Source organism: Balaenoptera musculus, chromosome 16 (genome assembly GCF_009873245.2).
Source record: "Balaenoptera musculus isolate JJ_BM4_2016_0621 chromosome 16, mBalMus1.pri.v3, whole genome shotgun sequence".
In the NCBI taxonomy this organism is placed as follows: domain Eukaryota; kingdom Metazoa; phylum Chordata; class Mammalia; order Artiodactyla; family Balaenopteridae; genus Balaenoptera; species Balaenoptera musculus.
The window spans coordinates 15,259,731-15,282,727 of record NC_045800.1 but is presented as its reverse complement, the minus strand read 5'-3'; the positions used below and the strand labels follow the sequence as shown (position 1 = coordinate 15,282,727).

General features: G+C 32.8%; 1 protein-coding gene across 1 annotated transcript in view; it reads left to right on the top strand.

Annotated features, from left to right (window-relative positions):
• The window catches only part of ATRNL1 (attractin like 1), a 688,151-nt gene that overhangs the window by 203,044 nt on the left and 462,110 nt on the right, over positions 1–22,997 (top strand). Inside the window, exons 20-21 of the mRNA XM_036829651.1 lie at positions 315–408; positions 17,982–18,034. Of these exons, the coding sequence (XP_036685546.1) occupies positions 315–408; positions 17,982–18,034 (147 nt within the window). The remainder of the gene's footprint in view (positions 1–314; positions 409–17,981; positions 18,035–22,997) is intronic.

Here is a 22,997-nt window from a genome sequence, read left to right as displayed (position 1 = left end):
TGCTCTTTGAAACTCATTTCATTAAGTAGATGTACCAAATTAGAAATGGAAAAAAGTCCAAAGAAGGATGAGATAAATACTTGGATCCACACTAGACTTCAGGATACCCCAAAGACTTTGAAGAGTTTCACAAAATTTTTAAATAAGTGAATTTACTTCCCCTTAATTAAAAATAACTTGTATGCTAACCCTAGTTTTTGGATGGCAAGAGGATAATTGATGGTTTACAAATAAGATAATACAACCTTCCCTGAAATGTGATGCACATGTTTTTGATGGGGAATATTCAATATCATTTTGGTTTTGACTTACAGCTTGTACATGCAGTGGACATGCAAATATTTGTCATATGCACACAGGAAAATGTTTCTGCACAACTAAAGGAATAAAAGGTGATCAATGCCAATTGTAAGTAAAAATTACTTTCTAGAACTTTCATGGGTTGAATTTGTGCTGTAGAACTAATTGTTATAGGTTTTCCATTTTAAGTTTAGTGTTGTGTTAGTTAAGCAACCAGTATTGTTTTAAGCTATGTTTACTTGCATTTTATCAAGTTTCATAAAAAATTAAGCCTTTAAAATGACAATTTTGTGGAGCCTTCAAAACAGAGCCCATAGAATATTTGTCTTTTGTATCTCTCTGATAAAAAGAAACATTCTTATTTTTTGTGGAAAAATATCTTATATATCAAACCTCCATTGCTATCTTTATAATTTTTCTCTATATCTTGTTAAATAACTGAAATCCAATGTTTCTATGCATTTCCTTCTCTTGAATCTTTTATTATTAATTCTGATCATTATAGTCTTTTAGGCCTTGCAAGTGGTTTCTTATACTCATCTTCTTTTTCTCTGTTATTTCGTTAGACATGAACCCACTCTTGTTGTTACTCTGCTTTCAATAGTTTTATGAGTGGTTTTTGTCTTTTTATAATTTAGTTGTTATTCTCACCTACCTCCAAAAGGAGTAACTTTAAAAAGTAGTTGTTTCATGTTACTTAAATGTTTTTTATTATTCATATTCTTCATATATTAAAATCATTTTTATAGTTTTGAGTTGTATATATGCACTTACGTTTATATTAGGTATAATATGCTGTATGACATAAACCATAAATTCCAATTATAATAATTATATAATTATTTTAAAAATTAATAAAAGATTCTCCAAAACTATATGTAAAAATTTATATCCAAAGAGGTGTGTTAGCCATGGAAAATGATCTTTTTGTTTGTTTTTATTTAGAACAAATACATTATTTACAATAGAATTACCCTAAACATTTCAAGTTAGATGGTCATGTCTTTGACTAGTCACTGAGGTATCATAGGTTTTCAAGAGAAGGTGAGCAGAACCAGTCTTTATTCCTTCTCCATAGTCTCTAAACTTAAAAATGAGGTCAAAGCATAAGATCTTAGGGAAATTCCTATTAAGGAAGGCTATTTTGTTCTCAGTACCAATGAGATTAAATCAGAGTCCTATGCTTTAAGTCAGAGAGATGCCTCCAGTATTCTGCAGTGCTACATACTGGTTGTCATAAGTAACACCAACTTCTTGGGTGTGTGACATGTGCATTTACACAGGGCCTTATGCTTAGAAGGGCATCATGCCTGATTGAATGTTCTTCTGTCGCCATATTAAAATTCTTAATAAATTTTTAACGAGAACATTTTCATTTTGTACTGCTCCTTGCATCTCTCTTCCCCCAATGAATTGTGTAGTAGCTCTTGGTCTTAAGCAACAAATACTTTATTTTTGTTGTGAGATTCCATCATCATTATAAACACTGACAATTTAAATTTGTACTTTACTTTTGCACAAATGGTATAACCATCCATAATAATTATCCGTTATGTGATGCAGTACGTTAGAAACGTATTTTTGTTTCCAGGTAAGAGAGACAGTATTTTAATTCACTGAACTCATGGGCTTCTAAGCTTATATATACAGAGTTACAGGATTTGGCATATGTATGAAATATTAGAAAAATAAATTATATAGTTCTGAATGGTGAAATTACATTTTGCCCTAGTTATTATAAACGGGAAATTTTTTGTAAGCAGAGGAAAATTTGGAATACTAATTTGTAGAGAGTATTTTGTGGACAGTTTTTGTAGATAGAATTACATTCATTACTTTTTTGTTTTAGTTATTTATTTGTTTTATTTATTTATATAAAATTTATATTATATAATAATATATATCATATCTTATTTGTATACAAATATAAAATATATTTATAAAATAGAAATATATGTATATTATTTACATATTAATATTAAATATATATTTATATTTGTATAAATATTTGTTTTATTTATTTAATTTATTTATTTGAGTGTAGGGCAGTGATGACAATAGGGTCCTCATACTTAAAGCAATAATTTCCTGCAGTGTGCTTATACTGGAAAAAAAGCTCTCTTTAAGAAGCAAAGCTAGTCACTCAAGTCAGTAATCTGTTATTAAATGAGTGGTTGCTACTCTTAATGAAGATGAATAACACATGGTTTTTACTTAAAGCTTCTTTCAGGCTAGCAGTGGAGATACTAGCCAAAATATACTATATTAATTTATTATTGATACATTAGTGATTTGAGATGCTTATGAATGAACTCTTTCCTCTTCCCAGGATAATTTCTGTTTGGCTTTAAGTATGTAGTCAGACATCACATCTCATTTGTGTATTTTCCATAAACTCTCCAAATTGAAGTTGGTTCTTTTCCTATTTACTAATTTTTTCCTTGCATTATCTATGTACTTGCCTGTATCCTTTATTAAGTGAACCTCTTTAGGGACCATTGCATCAGTACTACAGTGTAAGTGTTCAATAAATTTATTTAATGGAATAGAATGAAGAAAGTAGTGAAGGAGTACTGAAAGGGAATGATTGATTTATCATGGAAGAATAAGGAAAGTTTGAGCAAAGCATATTTGAGATCGAACTTGAAGGAAGAGTTAAAATTTTCTGGGTATAGAATGTAATAAACAGAAAGAAACCACATCAGTAAAGCAAACAAGTAAAAATGAACGATAGCATTTCCAGTTTTTGCTCAAGATGTAGAGAGCTGGAAAAAGCATTGTTCCCACCTTTACAATGAAAGAAAGAAAAGCTGGGCGAACTGCAAATTCATGAGTTTTCTTGAAAGTGTTGGAGAACTGAGATTACAGGGTAACCAAATGACCGAAACTCTAAAGAGAAACGAGAGCTGTCAGGGAGAAATGAGACAGGAACACTGGCTAACCTGGAGTGAAGCCAGTGGGAAGCTTAAAAGCAGAGTCCAGCTGAGGTGGCTGATAAATTGGTGCTCAAGTGCTCATCGTCAATAGTGGGAAGGTCCTGGGGCTGAGGAATTGGTGGGTCCACACACTTTATTTAGAGTTTTTTTTCATGAACCGCACCAGTTGCTCATGGAAATAATTGGAGATAATTTCTTGTGGTGTATGCTGGGGGAAGGGAATAGCAGACACAGTGGGCAGGGCTTCAGTATGGGGTCAAAATATTCATTTAAAGGGACACCAAATTATTAATCTTGCCAAGGTAAAGTTCTCATTCTGGCCCTGGCCTAAACACAGTTGGAACTCAGAAATGGTAAGTTAAAAATTAATTTAATGGAAAAGTAAACTATAATATAAATGTAAATATAAAATGAGTGAAGTGGTATTGTCTAGGAAAATTGTTTACTTTTGAGGAGCAACATGCAGACTTTAAAGAAAACACACATATTATTTTTGTAAAATTTCTCAATTTACAATGTGAAGGTGACCCATATTTGCATTATGTAAAATATAATGTCTGTCATTTTCAATGTATGTGTAATGAAGGTCAGTAGTATTTAATTGCTTTTTCCTTCAGCCTTCTAACAACCCTACTGATAGAAACTAATGTTCCTCAGTGGGAAATAAAGGGGAAATCAGATATAGGTGAAAGAAGTTTTGATAAAATGTTGTGGCAGATACTTAACGATACATCTTGCCAACTCTCATGGCTTTTAGGGTTTCATCAAGGCTGCAGTGGACAGTTTCCTGTACTTTCCAATATTCCACATAAAGAATGAGAATCTTTGTTTCTCTTTTAGTTCCAAAGCTACTCATTTCTGCCCAGGTGCAACCAGGAAGTGTAAAGCAGTTGATGCCAGTATGGGTAATCCTTGGCCAACGAGAAATGGGAGTTTGTCCTCCATTTCCCATATTGTCACCAATGCTTCCTGAGATAACTCTCCTTGGCAAGTACCCACATCCAAGTCCTTATTTCAGCATCTGCTATTGAGGTTATTCCGACTAAACTGGTTGCTACTGGAAGCAGTTCTAGATAATAGACCCTCAGCATAGGATTTTATAATTGGATGACTTATCAAATGGCAATAAGCACTACAATGCTAATGGTGAGTGGGGTAGTGATTATCCTGGTGTGCTATAATAATTATTGAGAATATTAACTGTGTTTGATAGGATAAAGTATAGGTTGAGGGAGAAGTACTAGTTTATGTAGCAACTTTAGCACTTGAAAGTCATGGGGCGATGGTAATTATGCTTACAAACTTGGCTAGCTTTTGTTAATTGCCATGAAAGCTTAAAGAAGGAGGCTTCCATCAATTCAAGGCATAATGTGAACATCAGAGGCCCTCATGACAGCATTTAAAGACCCTCATCCTCTATAGCCAGAGAGCAGAGTATCTTGAAAATTATGCCCAGGATTTAATCATAAGGTTGGCAGACTGCAGATGAAACTGAAGGCTCAGTCATGACAATTTACCCATGCCAGAGTCGTTGCCTGATGACAAGGAGTAAGCCTTTGAGGCCTACAGTGGGGACACTTACGAGTACGACCTTAGAACCCTGAATCCTAGATTCCCTTGAGCACTCCTGACTGGAAGAAGTAGCCCTCTGTCATTTGCTAGAGTAGAATAGCTTCCTTTTCTCTGGACACAGTGCAAAGATTTCACCTGAGGGTTATGCTTCCTAAAAAGATGTCCTCCTCCACAGTGTCCCCTGCCTCTACTTATTGTCTTCAGATCAGTAAAAAGCATCAGGTCTCGGTGTAGCATGAATGGGAAAACACAGTCTCTGCTATAGGAAGAGATAGCTTATTCACTCAAAAAGTTGCAGAGCCTGGCAAGTATGCAGAGGCAGGAATCAGGAGTGCACAGTGAGGGTGTTGGACCTGGGGACATGGGATATAAGACTGGAGAAGGGAGACTATATTGATACGGCATCACTCTCCTATATTTCAGGATTTCATATCTTAGTGAGTTTACCTGGAGTTGCTGATGGCTTTTTTTTTTTTTTTTTCAAATATTTATTTATGGCTGTGTTGGGTCTTCGTTTCTGTGCGAGGGCTTTCTCTAGTTGTGGCAAGTGGGGACCACTCTTCATCGCAGTGCGCGGGCCTCTCACTATCGCGGCCTCTCTTGTTGTGGAGCACAGGCTCCAGACGCGCAGGCTCAGTAATTGTGGCTCACGGGCCCAGCTGCTCCGCGGCATGTGGGATCTTCCCAGACCAGGGCTCGAACCCGTGTCCCCTGCATTGGCAGGCAGATTCTCAACCACTGCGCCACCAGGGAAGCCCGCTGATGGCTTTTTAAAGTGTGGACGTGATGCTTGCCTCTAGTTAATGAGGTGGGAGTTGCTGGAACTGTCTTGGGAAATTTTGAGCACTGGGGTCAGAAACTCAGGAAGTTGGATGTATTGGAATGCATGTATTACATATCAGACTGCCCGTTAACTGACTATATTTTCTTGGAGGTCTTCCAGAACACTTCCTTCACTAGGACAATAAGGAGTACAACAGTAAGGGGAGCCCTGGAATCTGTGGAGCTCAGTGGTGGCTATTCTCTGTAGGTCCTGATAGACAGTAGAAAATGATTCCAGTCAGCTGGGCTCTCTAGTGACAATGTGTATGTCAGGATTCCAGAACAGTAGAAGCCATGTGGTGACATTTAACTCTTAAATATAGATGTAATTACCTTAATAGTCAGCAAGACCAGATGACCAACAGGGGGTATTGGTTGGCAGGGATATGTGGAAATGCCTAAGTGAGTTCTGAGGGATGAGCTAAATTGGCAGCCAACTAGATTATTGTTGGACTTGTATCACCAGAAAAGATCATGAACCAATAAGCAGAAGGTTGATGTCAGCTGCCTTAGTAGAAAATTGTGATCCTTCAGTCTTTTCATGATTCTGATTTGAATCTCTGATTCCCAGAGCCCATCAGTTAAAATGGTGGTTGGGTTCCTTTGAGGAACCACGCATGCCATCTCATCAATACACACAATACATTCTCCTCCATTCTATCCAATGGGACCTCAAGCCATTTAGTACATAATTGGTCACTGGAAAATGACGCACACATACTTTTGAAGGGCTTTGTGATAAGGTGGTTGGCCTGGTATTGGTCACCAAAATAACATTAATATATTCACTTAAAAATCTGTTCAGTATTGTTACTGTGTATTTAAGGAGTTATATGACTATTTCAGAAGACACCATTGGGAAATTTTACCTTAACATTTATTGCATGTTTAAAAAAAAACAAAAAGAAACAAAAAACATGTTTCTGGATCGGCCCTGGATTAGAACTGTCTAATCTTTCTAATTACCAGAAAATATCTAAAAATCCTACAGAAAGTGTTGTTGTATATTGTACACAGTAACTGTGAAGCTCAAAATATTTTGGTTGCACAAAGGAAAACATTAATTTATTAGGTGGTTCTCAATGGTGATGGAATAGCACCTTCTAGAACTTTATGGATTTTCATAATTAATTATCTTAAAAATTAAGGAATGCTACTGGCATTTAGAGATGAAGAGTCATAACCCCTTTATTAGAATGGGAACTTACCGGGACCAGGTAATAAATGGAATTTTGGTCCAGATCTGTTTAATTGAATACATTGGTCTATAAGCGCACCCTGTGGTCATTTTCCTGTTCCTAAGTGCAAAATTGGAATGGATAAACGTAGCAGCTGGCAGACTCTTCAGGTTGATCTTCTGAGTTGTGGGAAAGGAGCCGTTAGGTAGAAAGGGTCAAGTGGAAGGAGTCCCTTAAACTCCTTCCATTCACTCTGGACCTGGTGAAGATGGTAAATCAGAAATTAGAGATCTTATACCAAGACAAATAACAGGCTGTTGAAATAGAGAAAATGAGGAAGTATTATATTCTCAAATATTAGCTGGGTCTTATTTGTAAGTGTAGTGCCAAAATAATTCCCTAGATTAAAATATGGGCAAGATTATGATAAAATGTCACAGAAAATATACATTCTATCCTGAAACCATACCGCATGTCAAGGCACACATTCAATTTCTGGTACTTGAAAAGACCTTGGAAACTATATCATTTCTTAGAAATAGGTAATAGAGGATAATTTGGGAAAAGATATAGTAATACCAGAGCCAGTAGAGTTGTTTGGGGCTTCTGGGAACATTTTCAGAGTTCCCAGCTGAAAAATAATTGGCAATGCCCAAATACATAGTTTTAATACGTGATTTTTATCACGTAGATTTTATATCATAGGGCTACAAATTTTTAAAAAATATATAGTATAGGAATAAAATAACAATTTTCATCACTTTATTAATGAAATCTAGTGCTATTCACAAGTCTATACTACTAATAAAATTTGGTTCTTAGTTTCTTAAAAGGAGTCTCAAATATTCTCTAGACACATGGCATACTCCAAGATGTGTGTTGTATATACCATGAACAGCATAGCTATTTTTGATGAGGTTTTCTAAAACGATGAACACATCTTAGTTAAATTTTGAATAAAATTATTCATGGTCTATTTTCAAGTTACATGGTAATTGCATTCCTAGAAAATTCACTGTTATAAACATGCAACACTATTCTGTGTTTATAGGTAAAATGGAATTAGGTTCAACAGTCAAATAATTATGAACAAAAACTGTTGATCTGCTATTTTATCCAAAAGTTGTGTGGGATTTGGATCAATTTTTTGTTATGTGGAGTGGCCTTGTGCATTCAGGATATCTGTCATCCTTGGCCTCCCTTTTAGCCATTGTAGTACATTCCATTAGAACTCCATAATTATAGAGGTAATTCATTGTTACCCACACATTCATCCCCACTGAGAACCACTGATCTAATTAATTAGTGTTTTCCTTTATCTAGCAAAAAAACCTTTTGTTGCTTTATTTATTGCATATAAGATCTTAGAGCAATTTAGTTCCTTCTGGAGAAAATTATACACATTCATGATATTGTTAGATATTATGTTGGTAGATTAATCAAAATTGGTGGATTGATCCAGAATCATGTTTTAGTTTTTATCCACAGTAAGTTGAAGATAAAATTTCTCAAACATATTAGGAATTATAAGTATAATTACTGAGATATATGGCACAATTAATAAGCAGGATCTTTTAAGTTTAGTAATTTAATTCATAATTGAATCTCCTTTTCCTTATATCTTTCCTCTTTAGTGATCATAACTTCTTCATAGCTACTTATGTTAGGATTAAGACACTGGTTCTCAAAATTAAGGTAAAGAAGAATCTCCTGGAAAATGGTGACTTAAATTCTATGATGGGGATCAAAATTTTGCTTTACTACAAGCATTACAAACAGCTGTGAGTTAATAGTTCTTGATACATACATAGTCCTTGCCATAGGAGAATCTTCTTCCTGAGCATTTTTTCCTCACTAGTTTGCCTTTAGACCAGCAATATCTAAGATTATTACCCATTTTAATCTATTTTGTTATATCTAGTCTCTCCCTCTCTCTTTTTTTTTGGTGGCAGGAGGCAGAGGATGATGCCAATAATGCCTTTTACATTTCTGGACAATCAAACTTGTGCCCTCCTTTCTAGACTTGTTTCTGGCACATAGTAAGGGCTTTATAAAACAAATATGAATTAATGTATTTTAGGACTTTGTTTTTCCTAATTACTCCCTTTTATTTATTTATTTTTATTGGAGTATAGTTGTTTTACAATGATATGTTAGTTTCTACTGTACAGCAAAGTGGAGTTCCCTGTGCTATACAGGAGGTTCTCATTAGTTATCTATTTTATACATATTAGCGTATATATGTCAATCCCCATCTCCTAATTCATACCACCGCCCCCCCTTTCTGCCCTTGGTGTCCGTACATTGGACAGTGCCCCCTGGACGCCCAGGTCTCCATGAGTTCAACACCAACGGCATCAAAGTGGTCTACTTGCCCTCTAACAACATCTCTAATTCAGCCTGTAGATCAGGGCATCCATAAGGATCTTTAAGCCTCATTACGCACAGTACTCTATGCACAGGATTGTCAGTGCTATGGAAGGGAACCCGGATAGGGAGAACATCATGAAAGTCTGGAAGGATTTTGCCCTGGAAGATGCCGTTGTGTTATAGAAAAAGCTGTGAAAACTACAGAGCTTGAACCAATAAATTCCTGCTGGAGAAAACTGTCCAGATGATGAGCATGACTTCACAGGATTTATGACAGATACAGGAAATCGTGGAAGAGATTGTGGATATAGCAAAAAAAAAAAAAAAAAGGAGTGGGGGTTGAAGGGTTTCAAGATATGGATCTCGGAGAAATTCTAAAGCTGATAGATACCACACCATAGGAATTAACTAAGGATGGCTGATGGAATTGAGTGCTTCTGAACCAGTGCCAGACAGTAAGGAAGAAGATGTAGAGGAAGCAGAACTGTGTGAGACATTTTTGTGTCATCATCATCATCTAAGTAGTCATCATGTAGGTCATTGTGTGCAAGACATGTATTGAAATGGATAGTCTATCCTTACATAGGCATAAAGTGAGTGATATTAATATAAAATTAATGTGTTAGATTTCTTACTGTTTTATAACTTTGCTTTCAAAGAATTACCTTACTGTACAGTATGCCTCTCTCTCTTATAGTTGGAGAAACTGCATATCAGCCTATCATCACTGAGTGGTTTTTAAATGACAGTAACAATGTTTTCGATACTGTATTGTAAATATGACTGTAATACTGTATGCCTAAAGATTTTTTTAACGTCTTTATTGGAGTATAATTGCTTTACAATGGTGTGTTAGTTTCTGCTTTATAACAAAGTGAATCAGCTATACATATACATATATCCCCATATCTCCTCCCTCTTTCATCTCCCTCCCATCCTCCCTATCCCACCCCTCAAGGTGGTCACAAAGCACCGAGCTGATATCCTTGTGCTATGCAGTTGCTTCCCACTAGCTATCTATTTTACATTTGGTAGCGTACATATGTGCATGCCACTCTCTCACTTCATCCCAGCTTACCCTTCCCCCTCCTCGTGTCCTCAAGTCCATTCTCTACGTCTGTGTCTTTATTCCTGACCTGCCCCTAGGTTCTTCAGAACCATTTTTTGTTTTCTTTTTTAGATTCCATATATATGTGTTAGCATACGGTATTTGTTTTTCTCTTTCTGACTTACTTCATTCTGTATGACAGACTCTAGGTCCATCCACCTCACTACAAATAACTCAATTTCGTTTCTCTTTATGGCCGAGTAATATTCCATTGTATATATATGTGCCACATCTTCTTTATCCATTCATCTGTCGAGGGACACTTAGGTTGCTTCCATGTCCTGGCTATTGTAAATAGACCTGCAATGAACATTGTGGTACATGGCTCTTTTTGAATTATGGTTTTCTCAGGGTATATGCCCAGTAGTGGTATTGCTGGGTCTTATGGAGTTCTATTTTTAGTTTTTAAAGGAACCTCCATACAGTTCTCCATAGTGGCTATATCAATTTACATTCCCACCAACAGTGCAAGAGGGTTCCTTTTTCTCCACACCCTCTCCAGCATTTACTGTTTGTAGATTTTTAAAAATTTGATAATTACTCATTCATTAGTGTATAGGCTAAGCTACCGTGAAGCAACCCTATTGATTACACTACACTACCATAAAACAATCATATTGCTGATTTTTTGTTATCAAAGCATGAATTGCTATACTTGTAAATAAATATAAATTTCTTTTTCACATTTTTTCATTATTGATGTCTAGTATTAGTAATACATATAACATCTACAGTGCTTTGTACCATATAAGACAACATTGATATAGGTACTGATAGATGATTCATCTTGTAAACAGATGACATAAACTTATGGTATTGATAAATTGGGTACAGTACTGTAAAATGTATTTTCTCTTCTTTATGATTTTCTTAATGACATTTTCTTTTTACTCTATTGTAAGAATACAGTTTATAATATATATAACATACAAACTTTGTGTTTATTGACTGTTTATGTTATTGGTAAGGCTTCTGGTCAACAATAGGCTATTAGTAGTTAAGTTTGGGGGGGAGTCAAAATTTATACATGGATTTTTGACTGTGCAACGGGTTGGTGCCCCTAACCTCTGCATATTTTAATGGTCAATTGTACAAAAAAAAACCCACCACAGATAACACAAACATGTGGAGTCTAAACAACATGCTACTAAACTACCAATGGATCAATAAAGAAATCAAAGAGGCAATCAGAAAACACCTGCAGACAAATGAAAATGGAAACACAGTGGTCCAAATGGTCCAAAATCTATGGGATTCAGCAAAAGCACTTCTAAGAGGGAAGTTTATAGCGATACAAGCCTACCTCAGGAAACAATCTCAACCTAACCTTACACCTAAAGGAACTAGAAAAAGAAGAACAAACAAAACCTATAGTTAAAGTGAGAGAGTGGCATTGACATACATACACTACCAAATGTAAAATAGATAGCTAGTGGAAAGCAGCCGCATAGCACAGGGAGATCAGCTCAGTGCTTTGTGACCACCTAGAGGGGTGGGATAGGGAGGGTGGGAGGGAGACACAAGAGGGAGGGGATATGGGGATATATGTATACGTATAGCTGATTCACTTTGCTATACAGCAGAAACTAACACAACATTGTAAAGCAATTATACTCCAATAAAGATGTTAAAAAAAAAACAACCTATAGTTAACAGAAGTAAAGAAATAATAAAGATCAGAGCGTAAATAAGTAAAATAGAGGATAAAATAAACAATAGAAAAGGTCAATGAAGCTAAGATCTGGTTCTTTGAGAAGATAAACAAAATTGGTAAACTTGTAGCCAGATTCATCAAGAAAAAAAGAGGGTGCAAATAAATAAAATCAGACATGAAAGTGGAAAAGTTACAACTGACACCAAAAAAATTCAAAGGATCATAAGAGATTAGTATGAACAATTATACACTAATAAAATGGGCAACTTAGAAGAAATGGATAAATTCCTAGAAATGTACAATCTCTCAAGACTCAATCTGGAAGAGGTAGAAAATATGAACAGACTAATTACCAGTAATGAAATTGAATCAGTAATCAAAAAACTTTCAACAGTCAAAAGTCCAGGACCAGACAGCTATACAGGTGCATTTTATAAGACATTTAAAGAAGAGTTAATTATCCTTAGACTCTTCCAAAAAATTGAAGAGGAAGGAACACTTCCAAACTCTCTTCTGTAAGACCAGCATCTCCTTCATACCAAAACCAGACACACGCACACACACACACACACACACACACACACACACACACAGAGTTATTCGCTGTTTCAAATTAATCACTCATCAGTTTGTATTATTAATGTGAAATATTTTCTAAATTATCAGTAATTTCAATTTTTATTTTATTTTGATCCAGTAATTATTTTTAAATTGTTTCTTAATTTCAAAGACTTTAAATTGTTAATAAAAAAATATCTTCATTGACTTGTTTTGTAAATCTGGATTTTTTAAATAGACTTTAATTTTATAGCAGTCGTAGGTTCACAGCAATATTGAACAGAAAGTACAGAAATATACCCCTACCCCGTAGATGCATAGCTTCTCCCATTATGGGGGGGTTCTGTTTGAGACTTCCTTGTCTTCCCCTGTATTAGGTAATATCACCAAGGTGGCCAGATGGTTTTAGGTGATTCTTTGTGGACATGTTTTAATTACTTCTTTAAAATAAGATATAAACTATTGAATTTCTTTAAAAGTAATAAACTATTCAGATTTTTAATCTCATCCTAAGTCTCTTTTATTCTTTGGCTTTAAGAATTTTTTCTTTTTGTTTTATCAGTTTTACTATGATTGCTTAGTTATTATTATTATTTATTCATTTATCATGTTGAGCATTTCAGAAAGTTCAGCCAGTACTCTTCAAATGTTGCTTCTTCTCCATTCTCTCTGTCTTCTGCTTTTGGAGTCCAGTAATACCAGAACTTTTATGTCTTTTTCATATTTTTCCACTCTCTCCTGACCTATTTTTCAGTTTACTTTTCTTTTTCCACTGTGTATAATTTGCTGTTAATCTCATCCATTCAGTTCCTAATTTTGGTTACTGTATTTTCATTTTCTTGTTTTTATATTTTCCAGTTTTTCAGATTAAATTCTTATTCTTAATCTGTTATAGTTTCTAATTGCCTTTTATAGTTTCCAAAATTTAGACAAATTTTTAATCTTGCCTGTTACCTCCTCCAATATAATAGCTATTTTAAAGCCTTTGGCTTTTCCTAGATAATATCTAAATTCCCATGGCTCTATTTCCATCATCCTTTGTTTTTCCTGGTTCCTGTTCTTGTTTTCTTACCTATTTCCATGCTCAGTTATTTTTTTATTTTGTACTGATACCATATTTGCAAAATATATTTATAGAAAATTTGAGACCATGGATTAAATCTTAGGGGAATTTGATTCTGCTATGTGTCTGAGGGCACATAGCATTAATCATTTTCAGGGATAAGGATGGTTCAGAGTAGATCTGCAGTCTCTGGAAGGCCTTTTTATGACCTTAAACCTAAGATTACACTTTGGGACTAAGCTCATGAACCTTTGATGGCCCTGGAGTCCAATCCTTTTCCTGTGAAATGCTGTTCCTATTTATAATTGGTGAAAAAGGGATCCCCAAAATGATTCTACGTCCTGGGAGTCCATTCTTCTGTGCATCCTGACCTGGTAGTTTTTCACTCTTTGCTCTCCAATACTTAAGCATTAAAAAAATAAAACCTACTGTTTTTAGTAGTCTTCAACTACCTAGTTACTTCTGTTTATTATTATCGGACTTTGAAATCCATAAACAGCCTTACAATTCTAGAACCTGTATCTCCTCAGGTTCTATTTCAGTATTTACCATACCTTCATGTCTGAATTTTTATTGTTTATTTAGGATACATTGTCTGAGAAGTGTGGTGTCAATATTAATACTCTTATAGTACTTAATATCATATTTTTGTTTATATTATATGGTATTATTTTTATGGGTTTCTTTAGAGGAAGAACAAAGCAAAAGCAAGGGTGTTTTACCTTATGTATGACTTTCATAATTTTTCATAAAAACACAAATTTATTTATCAGATTCTCAGCTGTTTTAAATCTGTTATGATATTTCAAAATTATAGCAACTAGATGTCCCTCTTTTTAGCTTCTGAGTAGAAAAATTATATCTTATGATAAAATATGTATATATATTTAAATATTTAAATCAATAGGGACAAAATGAAATGCTATATTTTGACATGTAGAAATGTAGAATTATTTTATATTCTGTTTTTTAGAAAGTGATACTTATCATGTAATGTGATCATTCACATAAATGGTAACCATTATTTAGGTGATATATAATGATAATACTTACCCTTTCAAAGTCCCTAATGAATATTTCAGCCTAAATCTGTTTTATAAAAAGGTCTGGCTGTTTGCTTAGTGGGAATAAGATGATTATCTCTTTGCTTAGACACAGAAATACTTTGAAGTTATGTTTTTAATTAAGCCATGCAGAAGACTTCTGGGGCTTTTAATGTTTGTATCTAATATTTATAGAGAAAGATGCTGAATTTTAAAAACATTACTTAGCTTACATATCAGAATTATTTTTAATGTAATTTATATAGTACAATATTAATTTGTTTAAAGAATTGTTATTTATATCTATACTTTTCCCTTCATATTCTCTTTACCTCTTATAATCTGAGTTTGAATTTGATCAAATACTTTAACTTCTCAAGTTATTTATGATATGAATTAGATTAGTACATATTCATATCTCAAATAATTGTATTGAAATATAATAAAAACTTTATGTATAACAAAAATATTATTGTGGACAAATCCTAAGGTGACTATTACTGATCTCTGCCTTCTGGTATTCACACATTATTGTATAATCCCCTTTCATTGAGTCTGGGCAGGACATGTGACTTGCTTCTAAACTAGAAAATTTAGCAAAGGTGATGGGATATCACTTCTATAGTTATGTTTAGTGTTTTGTGTGTGTGTATGGTGTGAGGATTGGGTCTAATCTTATATTTTTCCAAATGGCCATCCAGTTGTCTCAATATCATTTAAGACGATGAATGTCTTTACTCCAGTCATTCAGAACACTATGCTTATGTTATACTAGATTTTTAGTTTCTGGAATTTCTGGAATTTTGTTTCTGGAATTTCTCTTCTGTACCATTTATCTTTCTATTTATGTACTAATGCCATACTGTTTTAATTTTATAGATGTTGAGTATATTTTAATGTCTTTTCAGTCTAGCTCCCCTCAAAGCTCTTCCTTTTCATTGCTGTTTCTAGCTATTCTTGTATGTTTATTTCTGTATGTGAACATTAAGATCAACTTTTCTAGCTCCTTTAAAGCTCATTAGAATTTTTATTAGATCAAATTAACCATTATCTTTGAAATTAACTGACAACCTGATGATGTTGAGATAGCCTAATGAAAAATGAGGAATATCTTTCAGTTTATTTATATCTACTTTTGTGTTTTTCAGGCTGAATTTTATGCCTAAAATTTCATTATGTTTCCTTTGCAACTATTTATTTCCTCAGTTGTTTGTAAGCACTGGTGATTCTTTAAATAATACCTGAAATTAAAATACCAGAAATTGGTGTTTAAACTCAACTCATAATTATATATTTTGAAAATACTTTTGATACATTCAAAATTCTTTCAATAATTATTAATATAAAACCTTTTAGACAATGTATGTTTCTAATTTGCTTTCTTGAGTTTGAAAATATAAAAGAGAATGTCATTTTTATATTGGACACCTTCAAGGACTCTATAAAGCCTCTGAGTTTAATTCTTAACAAGGTGGTGTTTATTCCTTATTTGTGTCAAAATTCTGAGCTTGAGTTATGAAAGCCAGCAGAAGTTACTTTCGAAACAAGAGCATATAATTTCATCCTTATGAGAAAATTTGTGTTTTGGAGAAAATATAATTTTAAGTATTCCTTTTAAAAATTATATTATGTTAAAAAAAATTATATTATGTTGAAGGTAAACATGTTACAATAATTTCCAGTGCAATATATTATTATATAATTTGAATAAACTAATTATTAATAACAAAAATGAAAGCTTCATGTCTTCCGTATTGGAAAATAGGTTTGTATTGGAGCTCTTAAAGTCAACTCATGGATAAATTAAAAAGTACATGAAATCCCTTGTCATTTGTCAAAGTTATTCATCTTAGATTGCTATGTGAACTTGAAAGCCATCTATTTAGGCAGTAAGATATACAGGGAATACCATGCATAACACTGCAGGGAATATTATGTTGAATATTTTCCTATTCTAAAAATAGTATTGTGATACCCATTTGCAACAAGTCAAGTTAACTTTTTGTGAGAGAAAAAGGAATTATAACGGTATTGTAAATCAGTTCTTTATGTGTATACTTGGTACAAAGTGATAGGATTTAAGTAGGTGAGTCTAAAGGAAGGGACAATAGTATAGGAATAGTATAGATTCTGAAGTGCTTAACCTAGCAGTAATGAGTATGATCATTTTTGAAAGCTAGAAAACTACTATATAACACACATTTTAAAAGTAACTTTTGGAGAAGTCACAGAAAACCTAAGTTTACCCCTAAGTTCCTTTCTTCCAGAGGATAAAGTTAGTGGTATAAAGGGCTATATATTTCTACTTTAATTTTGTAGTTACTGTAGAAAAGTATTTACTCTTCAACTCATTTTTTTTATGGATGCAAAAAATTATCAAGCACATGACTGAAAATTGCATTCAGAATGTAACTGATTATTTACTTTATTATCTCAACTGTTCGACCCTTCGTTAATTAAAATATGTATGTATTAAAATTATTCCACAGTTCTAAGTAACTACTAAAACTAAAGACATTTTTGGAAGAATTTTCTCACCTTTTAAAATTCTGCATATAATTTAAATATTGAGTCACTTTATACAACTACCCTTGTGTACATTTTATAATAATTAAATTTGGATGGCATTCCAAGAAGTAGCATTATGCAAAGCCAAGCTATATCTCTGTTAGTCACTAATTGTCATTTTAATTGAATTGTAGAAATAGGGATTGAAAAAGTATGGACTTCAGAAATTTTCAAAATACTTATGATTTTCTCCCACTGCTATAGTTAACCATAATTTTAAATAATTTAACTTAGAATTCATGAGTTTGAATGCTCATGTGTTCTTTCATTTTGTTATAATCTGCTTACATGAATTTAGAGTTTGAACTCCTGAATTTAGAACTGGATGATTTAGAGAAAACTTTCCTCCATTACACAATTGAGGAGGTCTTTTTAAAATACAGATTCATTGGTTTAGAAACTGGGGAAAAATATATTAATTTCAAAGAATACCAGAAGTAAGAAAAAGATGTGATTTATGAATTCCCACAACTTTTTCCCCCTGCCTAAAAATGTCTTTAAATCTTTATCCAGACTTGAAAATTCTTCCTCATATTGTTAAGGGAGAATACATATCCCCCAAGCTTTTATCCCATCCCCTATATTCCTCTTGTGTATGTTTGTCTTTTCCACTTATTTCTTCTCTCACGCATTCCCGTATATAGGCTTTCTACATTAATTCTTTTGAAGATTTGTTTTTAAAACTTCAATTAATAGTAGTTTTTAAGATGTTTTAATGTAGAGTTTAATTACTTTTTTGCTGGAAGGAAAAACATGAGGCTTTTGAATTTTGTTGCTTAATAGTAAATGAGTTTTTTGTATTTCTACAGATGTGACTCTGAAAATCGCTATGTTGGTAATCCACTTAGAGGAACATGTTATTGTAAGTATTTGTATTTTTTATTTTAAATAGTTGGTTTGTTTTATTAGTTTCAGGTGATTTTGCAGGTAATAAAATTCATATTGAATAACTGATGTTGTCATTAATATGTTACCATTTCTATTTTTAAATCTTTTAACTCCATGTATATTGCTACGAAAGTCAATGTCTTCTTGCTATATTCTCTAATTATATTTGGTGCATTTTTTTCTACTCTGAAGAGTAAAACAGCAATAGATCTTATTCTGAACATGCAACAAAATATAGAACTTGAGTAAACTCAGCTGGATTTTGATGTAATCTTTTTCATTATGATTAAATTTTGAACAGATAGAATTTTGTGATAGATTTTTCCGGGAGGCAATTTTGGTTATTACTAAAAAGCTGCACTGATTTTGTACTGAAAGATCCTTTTATTGGGTAATGATCATATGGCAGATGTATGTTTAACTTTCAAGAAACAAGCAAACTATTTCCAAAATGGTTGTATTATTTTACATTTCCACTAGCAGTGTATGAGATTTTCAGTTCTTCAGAATCTCTCGGTAAAAAAACCTTTTGTAGGTTTCATCATATCTTTTTTTACGTAGACAATAATGTGTTCTGCAAATAATGGAATTTAATTACTTCATTTTCTCGCTGGATGCCTTTTTTTTTTTTGGTCTTATTGCATTGGTACCTCTGGTATCATGTAAAAAGATATGATAAGCATGCAATTATTTTTGACTTGTTCCTGATCTTAGAGGGAAAGCACACAGTCTTTCACCATTAAGTATGTTGTAAGCTTTTCATATATGCCTTTATTAAGTTGAGGAAATTCCCTTCTATTCCTACTCTGCTGAGTATTTTTATCAAGAATGGATGATTTTTATGTCATACATTTTTTCTACCTCAATTGAGATGACCATAAGGTGTTTCTATTTTACTTTGTTAGTATAGTCATTTTAGTTTCAAAAATTAATGGGTGGTATAACATTATATGGATATATCACTGTTTTTTGGTCCATTTACCAGTTGATGGACATTGGGATTATTTCTGGGCTTTGGCTATTAGAAAAATGCTGACATTTAGATAGTCTATATATTTTCATTTTTGGGGGGTAGATTCCTAGGAGTGGAATTGGGAGGTTAGATGATATGCTTATGGTCAAGAAACTGTCAAATGATTTTATAGCATGGATATACTGTTTTACATTCCCACTAGCAATTTATATATGTTTCAGTTTTTCTACATTCTCATCAACACTTTATATTGTCTATCTTTTTGATTATAGCCATTCTAGAGTATTAGTAGTATCTTGTGGTTTAAATTTGCATTTCTATTATGACTAATAACTCTGAGTTCAATTTCATGTGTCCATGTCTTGAACATGTTTTGTTAGATATGTAAAATACTAATTTCCTAATACTTTTCTTGCTATTTCAAATAGTATCTTTTAAAACTACATTTTCTATTTGTTTGATATGGTAAAATGAACTTCATTTTAGTATACTGATCTGACATTCATAAAGGTCAGTGAACTCTGTTATTAATTCTAATGGTTTATAAATGTTTGATTTTTAAATGCAGTTAGTTATATTACATGCAAATAACTTTTATTCCTCACTTTTCCAATTTTTTATCCCATTACTGGGATGGTTGGGATCTCTCTTTCAGTGCTGAGTCAAAGTGATGGTAGTAGACATTACCATCAAGTTGAGAGTTTGCTATAATTTATAGAATATTCCCTGTATCAAGTTAAGAAAATTCCTGTCTATATTAGTGTGCTGCAAGATTTCATCATGAGTGACTTTTTCCTTTACCTTGTTATATGTGAAGCTGAATTAATAGATTTTCATTAATTAGACATCTTTTCATTCTGGGGTAAACCGAACATACTTATGGTATATTATTATTGGGGATACTGCTAAATATTATTTGTTTACATTTTATTTAGGATTATTGTCAGTATAAATGAATGCAGACTATATTTTTACAGTATTTTTTCTGATGAATTCACCTTTGAGTTGTTTATCTTTTCTAACTTCATATTGTGTAACTATTGTAATAACTTTTAAAGTTGAATTTGACAAGATTGCTGTTTTATTCTTTTATTTTTTTAACATCTTTATTGGAGTATAATTGCTTTACAATGGTGTGTTAGTTTCTGCTTTATAATAAAGTGAATCAATTATACATATACATATATCCCCATATCTCCTACCTCTTGCGTCTCCCTCCCACCCTCCCTATCCCACCCCTCTAGGTGGTCACAAAGCACCGAGCTGATCTCCCTGTGCTATGTGGCTGCTTCCCACTAGCTATCTATTTTACATTTGGTAGTGTATATATTTTAAAACACGAATAGTTAAAAAATATCAAGGGAACTTCAAAGGTTAGCTAAATTCAACTGAGATCTCTGAGTCTCGTGCTTCTTTATTGGTAGTTTTTTGTTGTTGTTGTTCATCTTTTTTCCCCCCCATATTATAGCATTAGCTTTGGGTTTATTCATCCTTTCCACTGATTTTGTTTTCTAGTTCATCAATTTTAGGTTTTGTCTTTAGTAATGTCCTTCTCTTTTATAGTTTATAATTGTTGTTTTACCTACATTTGATATGTTTTCTTATTAATATTATTTTCTACATAGTTTATGGTTCAATTTTTATCTTCTTTTTGTATTTTATGTAAGAATTTTCTTAATTTCAATTAAGTAAATCTTACTAAAACCATCTTTTAATTATGTTTTCTAATTTTCTTGAGAATGTGGCATAAAAAGATCCCAAAACTTACTAAGGTATTTTTGTAGCCTATGGGACATTTGACAGTGTTTGGAGGCATTTTTATGTATCACAAGTAGGTGTGATGTGTGGGTCCTATGGACTTCCAGTGGGTAGAGGGTGTTACATAGTCTACAATGCACATGAGAGCTCCTTAGAACAAAGAATTATCTGACCCAAAATTTCAACATTGTGCGGGCTGAGAAATCCTGAATTAGAGGTTTAATCAGATCCAGATATGATTTTGGAGGAAACACTATTTCACAGGTGGGTTTGTGTTCTTCATGTAGCAGAAGCAAATAATGCCTGCGAGTCTCTCTTTTTATGTTCTTAGCAGACACTGATGCTCAATGTTAGATTGTAGTTGATTAAGGGTTGTAAGCTGGTATTCTAACTCCTTTATTTCTTGATTGAAAAACTTCTGTAAAAACAAATTTCCTCATGCGAGGTATTTGCTTTCTTATTGGTACAGTCATATGGGAAAGGCATGATAAATGCTCTAATTTTTTATTTTTTAATTAGTGGTTTTCAAAATGAAGAACTGTTTGCTTAATATCTTTCCAAGGTGACAAGTAGGTTTGTTGTTTTTGTGTTGTAAACTTATGGACACAAACATATTTAATATGTTTCAATCCACTTGCAATTATTTTCCTTACTGATGTTTATATTATCTATTTTCTATGTCTTTTAATTGATCCTTGTTGTCTATATTTTCCACATTCATTTTGTTTTACTTCTCTCAAACATCCTGGATTTTATGGAGACGTATTTTTGTCTGATTTCTTAAAATTAGATATTCTTAATTGATTCTTCTTGAATCTTTAGTGTTTCTTGTGTCCCAAAGGAGTAACTAGTTACAATTATGGACACAAGTAAATTACATTCCATTTTTTTAGGAATAATAAATACACTAATATTTAAGCCTTTTATATTTGAGACTAAGCTGATTTTTCTTTAGATCAGTGCTATCCAAAATAAATATAATGTAAGCCACATGTGTAATTAAAATTTTTCACTAGCTACATCACAAAAATTAAACAGGTGAAATCATTTTTAATAATATATTTTATTTAATTCAGCATACCTAAAATGTCATTTTAATATGTCACAATATAAAAAATCATCAATGACCTATCTTTTTTTTTTAGTTTTTCTTCTAACTGTTTGAAATACAGTTTGTATGCTATACTAATGGCAGCCCCAATTCAAATCAGTCACATTTAAGTTACTCAGTAGGCACATGTGAATAGTGGCTACCATATTGGACAGCTCACCTATTATATAGGACTCTCACCCTCTTTTTTTTTTTTTTTTTAAACATCTTTATTGGAGTATAATTGCTTTACAATGGTGTGTTAGTTTCTGCTTTATAACAAAGTGAATCAGTTATACATATACATATGTTCCCATATCTCTTCCCTCTTGCATCTCCCTCCCTCCCACCCTCTCACCCTCTTTTAAAAATGTTAAAAGGATAGTCATGAAGCACTAGATGGCAGTCTTGTCATTTGTTATGAGACCTTCAAAGTTTAATAACATTTAAAAGAAATGGTGTTAAAAAAAAAAAAAAGAAAAGGTCAGTAGTTCTTGTAATAGTGTTAATGGAAACTATTCTGATTTTAAAGATTGGAGTGAAATTTAAAATGCAGGTCCACACTGTAACTTGAAGCAATTGAGTGCAATGTGGTGTTAATTTAATTGAAAGTAATACTTCAGCAGTTATATCTTATAGACAGTCTTAGTAGTTTTTTAAACTTCAATTTAAAACCCCAAACCAAATGTATTAGATAGTTATCATGCATCACATGGAATAAAAAGAGTTTCTAGCAATGATATCAAATTTGATTGACCCTTGTAAACATTGAAGTACTCAATTTATCTTGGCAAATATGAAAAGTAGTAGCCACAAAGTAGTATAGTTTCTTTTATTCTTAAATGCTTTTTAAAAAATTATAACAACAATTATAATGAAGAAAACCTTAAACACAAGATGAAAGACTCGACTATGAAAATGTTATATAGAGGGTATATTTCAATGAGTAGAATCAGAGTACGGAAAGTCACTTACTGAAATCATCTACTTTTTGCTCCTACTATGTGTAATGTCCACACTGTCAATTGTATTTCAGTATATTTCCAAGTAATCTAACATATTTGGGTTTTTTTCTCCTGTTACTCTGAAAAATTACTCTTTTACTTGATTTTCTCC